Source organism: Leptosomus discolor, chromosome 12 (assembly GCF_034619465.1).
Source record: "Leptosomus discolor isolate bLepDis1 chromosome 12, bLepDis1.hap2, whole genome shotgun sequence".
In the NCBI taxonomy this organism is placed as follows: domain Eukaryota; kingdom Metazoa; phylum Chordata; class Aves; order Leptosomiformes; family Leptosomidae; genus Leptosomus; species Leptosomus discolor.
Window position 1 is genome coordinate 12,343,382 of NC_141402.1, and position 18,309 is coordinate 12,361,690.

General features: G+C 42.6%; 1 protein-coding gene across 2 annotated transcripts in view; it reads right to left on the minus strand.

The window, feature by feature from the left end:
* The window catches only part of TOLLIP (toll interacting protein), a 29,451-nt gene extending 17,684 nt beyond the window's left edge, over positions 1–11,767 (minus strand). For both annotated transcript variants that reach the window (XM_086472053.1, XM_086472054.1), the window contains exons 1-2: positions 11,735–11,767; positions 2,443–2,592 (exon numbers count right to left, since the gene is read on the minus strand). In XM_086472053.1, coding sequence (XP_086328179.1) covers positions 2,443–2,592; positions 11,735–11,767 — 183 coding nt within the window. The remainder of the gene's footprint in view (positions 1–2,442; positions 2,593–11,734) is intronic.
* Between the last annotated feature and the right edge of the window lie 6,542 nt (positions 11,768–18,309).

The following is an 18,309-nucleotide window of genomic DNA, read 5'->3' on the forward strand; positions in this document are numbered from 1 at the left end:
CGGACACCACAGGGTTGTACTGCCATTCAGAGGGATCTTGACAGGCTGAAGAAGCGCACACACAGGAATCTCAGAGTTCAACAAATGAAACTGCAGTGTTCTGCCCCTGAGGAAGGACAAGCTACATGCACAACTACAGGTTGTGGGCCAACTGCTTGGACAGCAGCTTTGCAGAGAAGGACCTGGGGGGTCTTTATGGACACCAAATTGGAAACAAGACAGTTAGGCACCCTTGCAGCAAAGATGATAGACAGCATCCTGAGCTGCATTAGGAAAAGCACTGCTAGTAGGTCAAAGAAGATGATCCCTTCTACGCAGCACTGGGGAGACCATATCTAGAGTACTGTTCTCTTTCATTCTGGGCTGCCCAGTAGAAGACATGGTCATACTTGAATGAGTCCAGCAATGGACCACTAACAAAATTAAGGGTTTCACAGAATGGCTGAGGTTGGATAGGACCTCTAGAGATTGCCTAGTCCAAGCTCCGTGCTCAAAGCAGGGTCAAATGCTCAAGCAAGTTCCATGGACGGAAGCTCTACAATCCGTTTGGGCACCCTGTTCTGAGGTCTGACATTCTCACAGTAAAAAGGTTTTTCACATAACAATTTTCTGGATTCCAATCTGTGCTCACTGCACCTCTTGTCTTTCCTCTAGACAGCACTGAAAAGACCCTAGCTGTCGTCTTCATAAATACCTGATGGCAGGGACTACTTGTTGATGAGATTCCCCTGAAGACTGTTCCCCAGCTCTCTCAGCCATTCCTCATATATAATCCTTGATTAAGCGACTGGCTTGGGCAGAGCAGGGTAGGGGTGGGATGAGGGTTAGACTAAAACTCCACAGGTCCCCTCTAACCTCAACTATTCTGGGATTCTGTAACAAGTGGTTACTTACAGACCTAGCATCAAGAACAGCCATTAGGTTTATTCTTCATGCAAGAATTTTTTTCTTGTCTGCACAAGCACCTGAAAATAAAGAGGGACTGAACTTGACAAAGACCAGTATCAACTCCAGCAGTTCACCCATCCAAACAGGAATCTGGATGCTTCTGTACATAGCCACTCAAAGTGAGATGCAAAACTCCTTCTTGAGCACTGCACTGTCTGCCCCCTTATCTGCTCCAGGAACTTCTACAATCTGTACTGACTGGATCAACATCCTGTGACAAAAAACACTTTAACCTGTCCAAGCAAACAGCCAGTGATGAACAACCTATGCAGCAGTATACAATTTGCTACAAACTGCTAGACGGTTGAGAGACATGGCATTTGCTTGATAAATGTTTTGTTTCCTTATAGGCATGAGGTTTAACTTGAATCCTCTATTCCTAGCTCTGGAAAAAAGTTATACTAAAGCTTCTTCCACTATGCTCTAAAAGTGGTAACGTTTTCCAAAGCTACAGAAGAGACTTCCAATCTTACAGTCTCTGAACACAGACTGGGAAACTCATCAGAACTAGAAAAATGGCTGCAACTGAATGCAATGAAGTTCAAATGTCTAGACCTTAGAAGCAATCAACTTCGAAGAAAGCATTACCTCCAGTCTTCAAAGGAAGGATATCGGCTGTGAAGCAGCAAACTGACCAGTGAAGTCATACCAAAGGAAGGATCAGTGCCTTTTCTCCTGAGACACCCTATACAAGTTAACTCCCCAAGAAGGGCCTCACTATGGAAGCTATAACTACACATGTACCATTCCAGGCTTGGTGCTAAATTTGACGGCTAAATATCCCTTTGGTATGTTTTTAGAGAATGACTTGAAAACAGCCCTTGTAAACAGATGAGGACACCTGGTATGCTAACAGATAAATACAATCGTGTTAAGACAGACAAGTTTCAAAACCTGAAATTTTATGCATAATGAACGAAGTAACAGTACTGCCAAGACATAGAAGAAAAGACAACAAGGGAAAAGAAGAAGCAGAAAATAAAGAGAGAGGACTATGCACTTGATTAGTAAGACAGCCTGCAGAAAGCACTAGGAAAAACAGCAAATGCATTAGAGGAAATGGGGATAGAACAGAGCTGTCACTTGAGGAAAAATACGTAAGGCAATCGCAGTTTCCTACAATATTCTCAAAATTGCTAATGTCTTCCAACACTAAGTGTTTCTACAGGAAGCCTTCTTAACAGAATTTTTCAGAGAAACCTGTTCACTGCAAAAAACAATCCGTGCATTTATTTGATGATGTGCTCTAATAGCAAGGTTTACAGGAAACTGCTGCGCCACGCACAATGCGGCTGTGAAACGTGAAACTGGACAAAATGCTGATGTACATAAACAAGAAGCTACAAAAACTATAAAAATTACTCATTCCCTATAAACAAGTAATTTAGTAACTCAAAGGCCAACACAAAATCTTTTTGTGGCCACTGATCAAAATCAATTAATTGCAGTAATTAAACTAGTTAATTGTACAAAGATGGTACAATTTACATATACCTGCACTACAGTAATGCTGAGTCTGCCTACTGTACCCATTGGTCCTCCATACTGTAGCTGCTGAGCTGCCTGGGCATCGAGCTGGATTTGCTGTTGCTGCTGGGTTGGGGTAATGCGAAGAAAATCTTGAGGAAGCTCACCAACATATACCTAAAAAAAAAGAAAAGAGAAAGAAAACACACCTTCAAACTTAAGTCTTCCACTTTCATTAATGAATGAGAGAAGAATATAAATCAAATACAAGCTTAGCAAAAAGATTCAGCAGAATTTAGTCTAGTTTTGGCAGCATGAACAAAGAACTCATTAAATGACAAAAGTGACAACTCACATAGAGAATGTTCTCATACTTTCAAAAGCACCAATTTCCAACATAAGCCTCTGAAAAAAAAAAAAGGAGGACACACAGAGCCAAGGCTGCTCTGCAACTAAACACTGAAGTAGCCCATACGAAGGTCAGAGCTACCAAGTTTTACATCCCATTCACATACAACATCTGATGGCACCCTGCTCTCTCACTCACATTTCCACCCAGCATCCCAGTGACAAGACACAGCACACTGCTTTCATTTGAAAGGGTCACTTTCACAGTCACCTTCAGGACAGATCACAAAGACAATGTTTCTTATGAACCAGATCCTTCCACATAACCAACAATCCTTTGACAAAAGAAAGATGTCCTAATATTTTTCCAGTGATAAACACAGCCGGCCTGCAACTAACCTTGAGGACAATCTGGGGACAAAATTCCACCATACTCAAAACACTAATAGAGGAATTCAAAATCTCCTCCATCACAAGAAAGAGCCAGGATGAAAAATTCAAAGCAGAAATATACCAGAAGAACTCTGTCACAGGTGCCAATGTGATCAGCAGACACCATGTATTTTCTGTTAGCTTTACAGTAAAAAGAAGGGAAAGGTTCTACTTACTACTTGTCAACTCTACCACTGTGAATTCAACAACTCTGGTTGTTTCTAGGTTTTAAATGCTCAGTGAGCATTATCACTAACACGTTTAAAGACATCATTGCATTAAAATAACAAGCACACTATAATAGTAAATTTTAAAAGGCAAATAAGGTGGCATAGAAAATGTGTAATTACAAGCTACTCTACAGACAACAGAACTGTTTGCTGCACCAAGACAGGAGACTGTGCAATTTCTTATGCTGCAATCCCAGGCAAGATTACTCAATTGTGTATCTGGCAGACGCATGCCTACAGAACATAATTCATAAAGTTAACAGGCCTCTAGGACATAGCTTTTGAAGATGAGACAGCACTTGCATGTCAAGATTGCATCTTGGAGACAGAAATTGCAGCTCTTGCCAATCACATTCTGCATGACTACCGCTATCCGAGAGCCTCAGGATCCTGGCAACAGTAGCTGTTACATGACAAAGTTTATCAAAAAAGCTAAGGAGGAAGCACTGAATGCTGCTGCTAGGCTACCGGGAGGGAGGGAATCAGTTTTGCTTGCAATAATTTGAAAATTTTACAATTAAGATCTTAAGTAGCTTAATTTTTTTTTTTAAAAAAAAGGAGGGGGCAGAGAGGAAGACGACAGCTTAAAGATAGTGCTAATATTAAAAGAAAGCTTATTTAAGGTAGGCTGGAAATTAGACAGGGTCTTGTAACAGCCTTCTCACTAGAATACGTTATAAAAAAGGAGTTAGTTTTAAAATAAAATATAACCCATTTAGGAAAGATTCGAAATGACACCAGAATTCACCAGGCAATGGCATTTACAACACACCAGGTCCCCTCCAACCCTCGACCTCCATGAAGCTTCAAATCTGGTATTATTAGCATCTCTAAGAACAGACATCATAAAGATTTCCCACGCTCAGAAGTGGTGGCTACAGCCCTGAAATTACATTCCCATATGTGCAAGCCCCTTGTGTCAACTTCTCAGAAAACAGGATAGCATATTTTTGTCTCCACCACCTTAACACGGACATTGGAAGGCTTAATTCATTCACAACACACATTTAATAATATCTTTCACTTTTTAAATTTTAAGTCACCCAAATACAGCCTGAAAATAAAATATATAAACTATTCTCTGTACTGAGGTCCAAAAGGGAAAACAAAATCTGTAAGGGAGACCGAAATCTAAGCTGATTTTAGGTCACTCAGCTACCTCACACAAAGCTACATTCCCATTCTGGAATTGCAGAGCAGACATACACTAGTGTCATCAAATTCTCAATAGATCCAGGTGGTAAACCCCTCTGAAAGGAAGAGTGAGGAAAAGGAGATGCATACCCTCCCATCTTAAATAGTCAGCTCTGACTGAGCTCTGGTACACAAGTCCTGATGATATAGTCAGTAAAGTATCCAAGAGAGATGTTTATTGAGGAAGATACCCTACTTGGTAAGTTCTTATGCTAATTATCCATTGATTCCATATTGATGGAGATAAATCGGCAGTGTGCAATCTTTTTATCTGTAAAGAACGCAGCCCAATTTATGTCTTCCTCAAAGCGTTTAAAAGCAGGCACGTAATTGCCACTTCCAAACCTGAATCAAAAATATAGAGTTACATAACTGGAGTTCAACCACAGATTTTGTTTTTAAAGCAAGGAGAACATACATGACAAGCTTGGCTCACTGATCCTACTCAACACCCACTTTAAAACAAACGCACTTCTCTACTATAACAACATTTAAGGAAGAAAGTGAAATTCAAACCCGCTCTGCCATTAACTGTAGAACAAAAAATTAATTCCATTTAACATTTGAATTTACTAGAACTCTCTTTTCAAGCAGAATAGCAATATGATAGAACTACAATTTGGAAGACAAATGTTGAACAGGCATTCATAAAAAAAATAAACCTGCCTTGTAATTACTTCCTAATAAACTTTACTGACAGCACTGCATATCAAAAATACAAATTATCTAGAAACAGAATAATATTGCCCTTCCTATCTGCTAAAACCACCTAAGCGTTAGTTTTAAGGATCTTCAAAGTAAAATGCTGCAGGTATAAAAACTGCATCTCGACTTCTTCAAACTGAAGGCAGCGTGATGTTCCACAGCTCATCGAGCTAATTTAGGACAGGCCATCTCAGTCCCACCTTCCTGCTTCTTTTCACCCCCATTTCTTGTGCAGCTTCAACTGCTGCCGAGGCAACTGTAAAGCATGCCAGCGCAGAGGGCTGACCAGCAGAACATGAAACAAGGGTTGGAGGTAAAGGGAAGAGGCAGGGAGGCCATCAGGACCCTTACGTCCCTAACTGATCATGTGAGTACCGGTACCTGCATGAGGGAGGGAAAGGGAATGCGGAGCCAAGGACAACCGCAAATGCCCTGACTTACAGAACCATATGCTGACACGATACATTCAGGGAACCATAACTAAGGTTTCCACACTAGCAATTATCAAGAAACTCTGATACTAAGTTTCAAAGAAGATTGATGTTAAAGAGCTTTAAACACCTACCTACTCAAAAAAGTTCTAACCATTCTCCTTTAAATGGTTTTACTATTTTTAAGGACAAATAAATGAATGAATCACGGAGGATTGTGAACTATTATTCTATGTTTTGCACACTAAAGAAAAAATTGGGACCGGACAGGATGCATCCAGAGGGCCTGAAAGAGAGAATATCCCTGAAAAAATACCAGCTATCTATCATCTTCAAAAGGTCATGGAGAATAGAGCAAGTCCCCTATAACTGCAGAAAGACAAATCTTATACCCAGCTGGTCACCTTCACTTCAGTTGCTAAGAAATTCATAGACCAAGTCCTTCTGGAAGCCACTTCTAGACACACAAAGAAAAAAAAAAAACAACAACAGGGACTAGGAATAGCCAGCCTTTACCAAGGGTTTACAAAGAAAAAAAAAAAGTCTGACGAGCCCAACTGACTTCTACAATAAAATTGTTAGAGCCTGTGAATAAGGAGACAGCAGTAGGTAGCAAAGCTAGGTCATTACAATCCAAACGGGTGGACCACCAGATGGATGAAAGACTGTCTGGGTCACTGAGCTCCGAAGTTGAAGTTCAGAGGTTAATGACACTGGAGGCTGGTTAAAAGCCAAGTTTCTCAGAGGTCTGTACTGAGACTAGCTTATGTGTCTTAATATTTTTCCTTATCAGGAGGCAGAGCCGAAGAGAGGATGTACCCTTATCAGTTCTGAGGATGACGGCAAATTTGGGGGGGAATGACTGGTATACTTGAGGACAGCACCAACAACCAGAGAGACAGAGGAATTCACTGGCAGGAACCTCACAATATTCAACAACAAGTGCAAAGTCCTGTACTTTGGACAGACAAATCCCTGGCACCGGTACAGAATAGAGAACAACTGGCAGGGCTGCAGATCTACAGAGGAAAACACACGGGTCTGGTGGAGAGCAAGCTAAACATGACTGAGCAGAGCGCTGACAACAATGAAGCCTAACAGTGTCCTACACTGGATCAACAAAAGCCCAGCCAGCAGGCTGAGGAAAGCAATTGTTTAGCCCACATCTGGTATACTGCAACCCATTTGGGGCCCAGCAGTAGAGGAAAAATGATAAACTTGAGTGAGCCCAGCAAATATCCACCAGATGCATCTGACTTGTGAGGACAGGCTGAGGATTTGTATAGAGTAGAAGAAAACTAGAATACATCTTGTAGCAGCTTTCCAGTATCTATGAGGAGGTAATTAAAAAAAAACAGAGCTAGGTTCTCATCTGAGATGCAAGGCAAGACAAAAGGAGACCTCAACTGTCAAACTGAAATAGGAAGGTTTGACATGAAATAAGGAGGAGGAAAAAAAAAAAATTCACCTCAGGGGCAACCACAGATAGGAACAAATTGTCCAGGAAGATTGTAAAACCTCTCACCTTAGAGGTTTTTAAGATCCTGCTGGACAATGCCCTGAGCAACCTGGTCTGAAGTAAAAATCGCCTATGTTTTTAGCAAGAGGTTGGACTACATGGCTTCCTGACGTCCCTTTAACCTGAACTATTCTATGATTGTATAGAACTCATGTTGGAGCATGACACAACCTCAGTTAAACCCCTGTAGAACTGTAGCCAAAGGCTCAATTTAGGGATGGACAAATGTAACAGCAATTAAGTTTATTACATTTACAGATTTTTGCTGTTTGTTTTTTTTGGTTTGGGTTGTTCGGGTTTTTTGTGGTGTCTTTTGTGTTGTGTGGTTTTTTTTAAAAAAATGTGGCTAAAAAAAAAAGTGTTATGGAGTACAAAGCACCAGACATTTCTCTTCCCGTTTATCTGGGGTTTTTTCCTGTTGTCAGACATTTCCCATCTACTTTGTTGCTTCCGTTGCCTCCGTATGCCCACCTGTAAAGGCTTTATGATTCTACTGTCATCACTGTAGTAACATTTTCTCTTTCGCCCAAGTATACCACCTACATTTAGTCTTGACCAAGTATCTTGCCACAAGCTGCTGCCTCTGGAATTTCCCAGCACATATAAATTTCTCCAAGACATTAACATTTAAATATTTGCAAAATACATTCCACAGTACAAAAGCACAACTGTTAATAAAGAAAAAAAAAGTTTGGTTTTACTGAAGAAGAAACCAATATAAACCATTTGATTACAATCAAAAAAATACCCTCCTTCACTAAAATAATAATTTGAATTCCTGCTAAATATGGCAGGAACTATTGTATACAAACATGAGCTAAAAATTAACGATACAATGAGTGTCCATAGAACACCTCAAACTCAAGAAGCATTTATAGCATATTTGAGCTACACAGATTCGGTCTGCGTGCCAATGTAACAGAGGAATAACATTAGGAAAAGCCTAGAGACAGCTGAAAACAAGGAGAGCCATGAATTCACACTGGGATTAGCCTTAAGGAGAAGGATAATGGCCATCAATTCCAAGAACAGACTTCTGGGTTTTTTCCATTCTACCACTAGACATACCAATACAGATCTTTCCTTCCTCCAAGTCTAGGTTAAAAGAAAATGCCATCGATGCACCAGAAAATAAGATACTTAGTGTCTTAAGGTACTTCTCTTACCTGTTAGAGAGTATGAACTTCAAAGCATTACCAATACTGCCCTCAACATTTTCTGTCAAAGGAACATGCTCCAGAGATGAGATCACAGCACTTCAATGAATTTACATTTTGCTTAGAAACACTCAGTGACATCTTCCTCCCTCAACTTTAACAACTTCTGAAATACAAACTGCTTGCAACAAATGTGTCTTTGTGAAATTTCCACCTTCACAGATCAGGATTTTAATACTATATATCTATATCTCCACATTCTAATAAAACCCAAAATATCTAATAAAATACTCAATTATCAACACAATTATTTCTGGGCTGGGACTTTGTATTCAAAATTGCTCGTGTGACAGCATAACGTATATCAATCCTAGACAATTCAAACAGGAATTGCTTCTTTGTCATCTTTGTTCAGAAAAAGATAAAGAAGTTTGAAGGAATCTCAAGACAAAACTTCAAGTAAAATCAGAGACAAGAGACTGCTGTAGTTAAATGACAGTATTAGGACAAAAAAAGAGAATAAATACAGCCTGCCCATTAGAAGATTTCCAATCATCAGAGGAGTGATTATTAGAGAAATTAGAAGCAGAAATGCAAGTACTCATAGCTTGGTACTTGATCCAATTTTCGAGGACCCGACATTTGCCACCAAGGTGAATAACCAGAGATTAATTTTAGGTGTGCTTGGCTAGGAAAGGAGTCACAAATACAAGGTTTTGGTGTCTCAAGCTTAACCTGAAGCCTGATCAAACTGTGTATTAATACCTCTCACTTGGAAAAGGTATCATTTAGCAGCCCTCATATATTCAGCTATAGATGAGAGATTTCAAAACCTGGTTTGTCCTCCAAAGGTCACAAAATATGAAAATGGTCTAATTCCATAACATCTTGGGAACATCCAGAGAGATCTATATCCTAGCAGAATATTTACCAGTAAGACACAGGATGAATTCTAATTCTGTTTCATCTGCAAAATTGAACAGCAATCAGAAATTTTAGTTACTCGCCAAATAAGCACCAAACTAGAATGCACAGGTATAAGAAAAAGACTGGCAACAGTCTGGTAGAATAATTCATTTTCTTACCTGCAAGAAACAACCTTGAATATTTTCTTTCCTGTTCCAACAGAAAGAGACAGAACTGTGCTCTGCAGCACTAAAGAGAAAATGTTTCCCAATCCTTTAGCACCATTTAGTGGCTATTCATTTGTAATGCAGTTGTGTAGACAGAAACAAGTAGAATTTTGAGAGACTTAAGAAAGGCTGGCATGTATCATATCAACATCCTCACCTGTGAATGGCAGCTTAATACTGCATAATTTATTCATTCATTTGAAAACATTCAAATCTCTAAAGTGGTTAAGACAAGGAAGAAAAGCATGCACAACAATGTTAGGAACACATAAGAAAAAAACCCCAAAACCAGAAAACCAAAGCTGTATAAGATAAATCATCATACACCTTTCCCTTTGTCCGGCTTAAATCAATCCTAAGTAACAAAAGATTGCAAGAGATTATACAGGAGCACCTGGGGAATTCTAAAGCAAGACATAGAGAAGAATAACATTCCAAGCATTGAGATGCAGTTCCTTTAAAACATTTAAGAAAGACTAGGCAGTTATGATATTCAAACATCTGCAAGATCATAGTTATCCCCAACAAAGTTCTCACTAAAATCTTATCTCAACCCAGGAAGAGAAGCTCACCAAGCTGAAACAAGCAGCTACCAAAAGTACTGCACTCACTACCAACAAGGTGTTTAGCACCACAGCAAGTAAAACGTCTCTCAAATATCAGAAATATCCGCACAATTTCATCTCTCTGCAAACCAGGCCTACTGGTCAGCTCCAGCCAAACCACTCTGTTTGCTACCCATTCTTCCTATCCCTGCTCCCACACCAATCCCCTCAATCTCCCCAACCTTCTCCAAACATAAGCTAAAGGATAACTAGAAGTGAAGTTACTTTTAAACAAACTCTGACTATTTTTCAGGTTATTTACATTATTTTGAGCTTTTCTGAGTAAAACCTGTTACATATTGACAGAGTCCTATTTGGATGCAACCACACCATCAACTCTCAAACACCAAACCTTTGGGGACAGCAACTATCCGATTCACCACAGATTCAACCAGAACAGCAGTCATTGTCTTTACATGATATCATTAACAGACAGCAAAACATAACTTAATTCACTTTTTACCTTAATTCTCCACTTTAAACTTTTATTCCAATAATAGAACCATCATCACAATCCATTGTAAAAGGAATCTATTCTGGAAGACCGGACAAATATGGCATTTTAAGGAATTAAATTGATAATCACATGATATTACTGTCATGAGATAACAGTCAACGATGCAGTCTTTCAACATTAGCAGTTCAATAATTCACTCCTCTGTTCTTTCACCAAAGCTGCACAGATACACAAAAAAAGTAGCTGTTCCTAGGAAATAAGATACAGCAGTTTAAACTGATTATTTAAGAAAAATCTTACTTCACCTGCAGTGCAACATCGTACTGTCAGTTATTACCAGATCCTTCCAGACAGGAGGAACAGACAGGAACAGTACGTCAATCGAGAGCTGCTGTTACACCGCACCGATACACCCCACGGCAGAACACCCCAGCGTGCGGCAGGATTGTTCCAGGGCAAAACTAGGCAGTAACGCGTTCCCGACAAACTGTCCACACCAACTCCCAGAAGAGCGTCAAACTGGGTTTCAGACCGCTCAGTTCCTCCCCGCTAGCACGCGCCTCCACACCACCACCGAATGCGTCTTTCGGCACGTTTCACCTCCCAGCTTCCAGGTGGCAATTTCGGAGACAGCCACCGGAACCTGCCCGCTCCCACCATGGAAACGGAGAGCTCTGCTGCGGAGAAAGAGGTTTAGCTTCGGTTCAGGTTAAGCCGTTCCTCCTTCGGGAGGCCCTTAGGCAGAGCGGACAGAAGAGCCTCTTCCAGCCCTACGCGCAGAGAGGAGGGGCTCTCCCCTCCCCTTTCCCAAAGCCTCTCGGCAAGGCGGAGAAGCCGAAGAGGCAGTTTCCTTCCCCCGCCCCCTCCCCCCGTACCGCGGCAGTCTGGAGAAGGAGCGTGCTCCTTCCTCCCCCTCTGGCCCCTGCCCCGGGCCGCGAGCGAGAAGGGAGGGAGACGCGACGGGAGGGCCAGCCTCCCACCGAGGCCCGCCGGCAGGAGCCGAGCCGCGGGCCGCAGGCCGAAGCCCCAAGGCGGGCCTCCCCCGCCCGGCGCGGTGCAGGCGCAAAGCGGCCAGCGGGCAGCCCCACACCCGGCCGGCGGCACTCACCGGGCCCCGCTGGGTGGTGACGGTGGTCGCCATGGCGCCTCCCGCGGGCCGAGACCCCGCTCGCTCGCTCGCTCGCTCTCCCGCCCGCCGCCTTCGCCGCCGCTCCCGCTCCAACGGCCTCCGCTCGCAGTCACGCAGCGCGAGGCGCCCGAGTCAGCTGACCCCGGCCCCGCCCCCAGCGCCGGGCGAGCCTGCAGCGACGCACTCCCACCCCTTCTGGCGGGGCGCAAAGCTGCGCCGGGCGCACGCGCCGAGGAGGGACGAGAGGAAACGTAGCTGCCCCTTCCCGGCGCATGCGCCTAGCGACCTACTGGGAGGGGAGGGGAGGGAGAGGGAAGGGGGGGGGAAAATCCACTCTTGCGCATGCGCTCTGCTGCTCTGCGGCCACCGCTGCGGAGCGGAGCGCTGCGGGGAGGGCCGCAGTCGCTAGGGGGCGCCGCGGCGGGCGGGCTGGGGCCGGCGGTGCCTTTCCCCCGCCAGGCGGGCTGGGGCCTGGCGTGGGGGCCGCGGGGCGCTCCCCGCGGGGTTTTCCGCCCGTGGGCTCGATGTGTGTCGGGAAAAGGCTCTTAGCCGTTGCCGCCCGCCCCCTGGAGAGCTGCCCCGCTGCGAGCGGCGGCCGCGGCCTCCCTCAGCTTGCTCAGGGGTTGCAGCCCCTTCCTGAAGAAGAAAAGCAGCTTTAATATTCATCCGAGTGCTGCTGTGGGGGATAAAATCTGATCACTTCAAAGCCTATTTAAATAACATAACTGTTTCCTGTTGTGAGGATCTGCTGCACGAATTTAGCCCTTAATTAAAATTCTAGCGCAGATTTTGGCAGCTGGAAATAGAACAGTGCAATTAGGAACGCTCCAAATATAGCAACAGCTTTTTTTGCACGCTACCCTCACATCTCCTTGGAGTGGGAACGGCCTCATCTATTTACTTGTGTCTTGATACTCAGAAAGATGAGTACTACAGGATATAATTGATTGGGAGCCATTGAATGAATACAGTTGATGCCAGCTGAAAGTCAACCAGCCAGCTGAAGAAGGAGGCTATAATCTTCCCTCCTACCTCCATCAGCAGTTCTTCTGCTGGAAGGAGAATTCAGGTCAACCTACAAAACCATTAAAGAAGCAAATTATCCTTCCCTTGTTCCTACCACTAGAAAAGAAAAAAGAAACCAATCCTGAAAAGATGGATTTTTTTGTTTAAAAAGAAAGGTAAATTAACTCCCCACCTTTTTTTTTTTTTCTTTAGTTAAAAGACTCTAAACAGCCTCTTGACATACAGGGGTTTTTTTTCAGGGAAAAGGGATTAAGTTTCTGGGGGGAAGCTAAAGGGACTAGATTTTTTCATTGCCTCTTGTATAGACCTTTCAGCAGAGAGAGTGCACTATAGGAAGGGGCAATGAAGTGGAATATTCAGTGAAGTGATGAAGAACATTCAGCGCTTCTGTCAGCCATGGGCCCTGTCTGTACAAAGCTTGTGTACTGATCCAGTTATGTGGGTTTATAACAAATGCTGTCCAGCTGTAGCCTGTTTCAGGAAACTCTCCGTTTCTTTATAATGTATATACGTGCAATGGAGTTTCGATGATTAAATGAGGGAAGTTTATTGAGCCAAAAGGGTTGAAACAGTAAGTAAACCCCAGAGGTAACAGAAGAAGATCAGTGTTTATCTCCATAATTACAATCTCGACATCACGAGGGCAGGCTGGAGGGAAGAGTGTTAACCAGCCTTGTTGCTGCTCTCATGCCTACAACACCTGAGCAAGGCAGTTAGGTTTAGGTAAGTCACGGGCAGTTACAGTTTTACTTACCACGGATTTCATTCTAGTCACAACAATTTCAAAGAGGTTAGACATGAGGAAACATTATTGTCTCTATAAAATTTACATCACCAGCAAAAAGTAGCGCTATTAACTCAGAGATTCTTGAGACTTGTTTTCCTCATGCGGAGATACCCAGTGACTGCACATTGTGCCTTCCTGACAGCACCACCATTTTCTAGCAGCATCTTTTATTTTCCTGTGTTATTATTATTCCCAGGAAATCCACATAGAATCCAATCGCTTCCTTTTAATAACCATTTTTAATCTAGGCAGTAAAGCGTCTGTGAAACAAGCCCCCACTCTCCCGAGGGTAAATTAGCACCTGAAGGTGGCCTGGAAACGCTACAAAAGCCCCGCCGTGGCCATCTGGTGGCCAGCCGCGGGATCAGCAAGTAGCCTTCAGCCGGGAGAGAGCGGGGTTTGTGTCCCCGGGCGCGGTGTCGCCACAGCTAGGGAGCAGCGGTGCAGAGACATTCGGGCAGGCATCTGATGTCAATGCAGTAATTAAAGTGGGAATGTAAGCCATGGGAAAGGTGAGAGAACAAAAGTCATAAAACCCTCTTATTTGCAACATATGGCCATCATTAAAAAAAAGCTTGAAAGGTAATTAAAAAAGCTATAATGACAATAAATTGCATTTATCTCATAATAAAAATTTAGACGTCAGTTTCCCCTGTATCATTCTTTCCTTCTGATTCCAGTCTCTTCTCTATTCTTCCCAGGTCTTCATCTGTCCCCCCCAGAACCTCCCCTACCCAAATCTGCCCCTTCTGTTCTTTCCTAAATGCTTCTACCCTTTTTGCATCTTCTCTCCATCCTCTCTTTTGTTTTGACACTCTGTTTCATCTCCTACCTTTTTCTACCTAACTTTGCTTCCTACAGATTTGTTGCAAGCCCCGCATTTCCTGAAATGTCACCTGGAGCTTTCCTTTCACACTTTTTATAACCTCATCTCCTTGCTCCCAGCTACTGGCTGTGTAAGAGGCAACACATGGTTCTGAGCTCTCCGTGCTGCTTCCCCAATACCAGGCCAAATGCCAAAGATGACCTGGTGGGCTCACAAATACAGTTCATCTTCTGTAACCACTTGCCTATTTTTATGAAATTTCTAAGAGCTTAGTATCTCTGAAGACATTAAGTAAAAATTGATTAAAATCTGACAGCAGGTTGGAGATGTGTAGAGACAAACAAATGTATGTCCACATAATGTGGTTGGTTGAAAATTATCAAATAGGCATTGCTCCCTCTGATGGCTCCAGACTCTGAAAGTGTAGATACCACCTATGCTTTTCTTCATAAAAACAGAAACTAATGTCTTGTGGTGAGGGAGGAGAAGTTCTCTGGGCTTATATTAATGCGCATGATGCTGTCCTCACTGAAGAACAGTTACATCAGAATTCCTGCCAAATCAATTTTGTGCTTGTTCACAATCCCAGAAGGGACACTTCAGAGGCTGAGGAGAGTCTGATGCTATGGAGGGAGTGTGGGAACACGAAGCTCAGTGGGATAGTGTCCAACTTTTAGTAGGTATTTATTTAGCACTCAGCATTGGGGTCTAACTCTAAAACTGAAACCTGTCAGATCTACAAAAATGTAAAGAGCAGTAATTAGTGTGGTGAGAGGACTACATTTGTACCTCTTTAATTGTGCCCGTTTGGGAAGGTCAAGCCTCCCAGTTTATATAGGTGAGATACATAATAGAATCCTTCAGTTAGGAAGGGAGCTTCAAACTGTTGTATTAGCTGATCTCTTTCCCAGGGAAAGCTCACAAGTGAATGAGGTGGTTACATTTTATGCCATTTTTTCTGTCAATAATGAGTATATGTCATGATACTGGGGGAGTTCCCACAGTCATTTACACCCCGTTTGCTTATTGTGGCTTACAAAGACAGTGAAGTCACAGGAATGTGTTTTAAAGTGCACTCTTAGCTGAACTAAAGCTGGCGTATAAAAGCAGAGTAACAAATCACCGCCGTGATTTGTTCAGTTCAGAAATATTCATCTGGCCCTGCAGAGACTGAAGACGGATCTCACAGAGGACTGGCAAAATGGGTTTTGGGTTAAGTTTTGTGAGTGTTACAAACGTACAAGAATATTGTGGGATGGCTATGCATCACTTACATCCCTGGCTTGGGACTCAGGCAAGATCAGCCCTTTTCGCCGTGTCCCCGTAGGACTTCAGACGCCACACAAAGGTACAATTCTGTTGCATGGGAAAAAGCACAACACAGAGACCAATTAAACCATCATTTCTTACGCAGTCTCCCAAAGCTGACTTGAAGTTAAGAGAAGGCAAGGGTGACAGTGGAGAAGGTCAAAAGGATCCAGCTCATACCAGTGTGGGAGTGCAGAACAAGGAAAAGGATGTTGCAGGTTTCAAGCTACAGAAAAGTCCCTGGAGTCCCAGTGTGCTGAACACAGCGTCTCAGGAGTATGTGGCCTTATACAGGCGCTGGACACAGCACCAGACACACAACAACTGAGTGCAATGCTAATCTTTTGTTCACGGTACCAGCTCAAGCTTGGTGATGTACAACAGAGCTGAAACAATAACATGGAAATCCCAGATGGCACTCAGACTGGCTGTAACAAACAATAATTTCCACTTCAATAGCATGCAAGGTACTCACAGCGCGCTGCAAACTTTAATTAATCCTCACAGTCCAGTTGGGATGCAGGATTACATCCCTCATCACGAAGGAAAAATAGCTCCAGCATGAAACATGGAAACTCTGTAACAGCACACAACAGCATTATCCAGGAATTTCAGCCAGGATGCGTACTGCACTGAACTCCAAGGGAATTCAATTGGATAGACTGAAGACAGCAAGAATTAAATACAAGCCCAAGCTCAAAGTCAGCGTTGCATCCCTCCCGACACCAGGCCGTGAAACAGAGACATTAAACAGCAGGCAACTCACCACCCTCGCGACCAGCGCGTCATTTCATCCTCCAGCGTGGTAGCTGCTGATTGAGCCAGATGAGTATTGGCAAAAGGGGTGTTGGAGCAGTTGCGGGGGATTCTAGCAGAAAAGCCGAGAGCACTGCCGAGTAGCTAATAAGCGGCTGTTCTTCAGTCACGCTGAACTCAGAATAGCTTTCCAACGGAGGAAAAGCAAATTCTATTGGCTTCAACACCTGGTTGAGCAACTTAATAAGGACAAAATTGAAAGTTAGAGCTGAATCATTATTTATTTTATAACTACATCTTCATCACACAGTCCACTCCAAAATGGGAGTTATTTCATTTCAAATCAAGCTCGTGCCAGGTTTTTCTGTAGGCTCATTCAGCACAGAGGTGAGCAGAAGGTTCTTTGAAAACAATTTCAAACAGCAGCTGCTTCAGAGGAGGAGAGCAATCTACAATCATAGGAAGATTTTTTTTCCCTTTTCTCCAGTTCCACCATGTTATGCCCAAATTGTGTTTCTCAAGTTGAAAACTGTAGTGGTACAAAGACTGTGCTTAGTGTTATTTGTGTAACATGTCGATTTCCAGACAGCATTTCAAAAGAAGTGAGTGAACAGTTATGAGGGCAAAAAGTCTCTGTCCTGTCCACAACAGACAGAGAAAACAACTTGTTCCTCTCATTGATATCAGCTTTTAAGTATTTGAAAACTGCTGTTGTTTTACCTCTTAGTTATCTTTTCTCTGAAGTTCAGCTGTTCAGATGAACATCTAAACTTTATCCAACGCCTTCAGCCTTTCTTTATAAGCACACTTTCATGAAGCCTGATAATTATTGTCATCTTCCTGTTTTTTCCCCTTTAGGACCATACTTTCCTTGAAGTATCAAAAACTGGACACAGCGATCCAGCTAGGGCACAGACAGCTCCAAAGAGAGCTGAAGAATTACTGAATGCTTTGTAGGTGATAACACTGGCTATAAATTGCAATAAGGGTTTGCCTTTTTTTACAGCAGCGTAACATTGTTTGCTCCTGTTCAGCCTATGATCTATGTTGACATCCAAATCTTGTTCTGTCATGCTGTTGCTTAGCTTGTCCTTCCTCCCCTTATGTTTTTGCAGTTCATTATTCTTGCCTGAGCGACCCGTTGGTCTTTATCGAGTTGCATCCTCTCAGCTCCTCCTGAAGTTGTTCAACAATGTACACCTGTTATGTTTGATTGGCAAAATAACCTACCCGCAGGAACTGTGAATAAATCAACATGTTTGTTTATTTAAAAAGAAGCTGCTCTCTTCTCTAGAGAGCAGTCTAGCAAATGAAATCTTCACATCTTTTATATTGAATCAGATTATCCTTTTTTATCTAGATTATCTTTCAAATAGGAGAATTCCCTGCTGCTCATTTTTAAAGAGACAGAAATCAGAAGTCTTTATTTGAAAATAAAGACTGAGGCAACTTAAATTTTGGCATTCTAGTCTCACAGAAGGAGGACATGCAGCATTCTCAGTTGTGATATATATATTTGTACCTAGTACGATGCCACTTTGTGAGTAGATGTAGGAATCCTGATCATGTGCTGTACAATTTTCCATGTATTTGTTTCATTTTTTGTTTTGTTTTCTCTTTTCTCTTTTTTCTTCCCCTTTCCCCCTTTTTTTTCCCCTTTACCCCATTTTCTTCCCCTTTTTTCTCAGAAAAGAAAATAAATATGTAGAAAAATGAAGGAATTGTTTTTGACCACTCACCAAAATATAAATTAAGACACAGAATGAGAGAAAAATAAGAGTGAAACAACATAGGAAGAAGCAACAACTTCCTTCAGGTAGTTAAGGATTTACCATTTTAGAGTAATGCTAA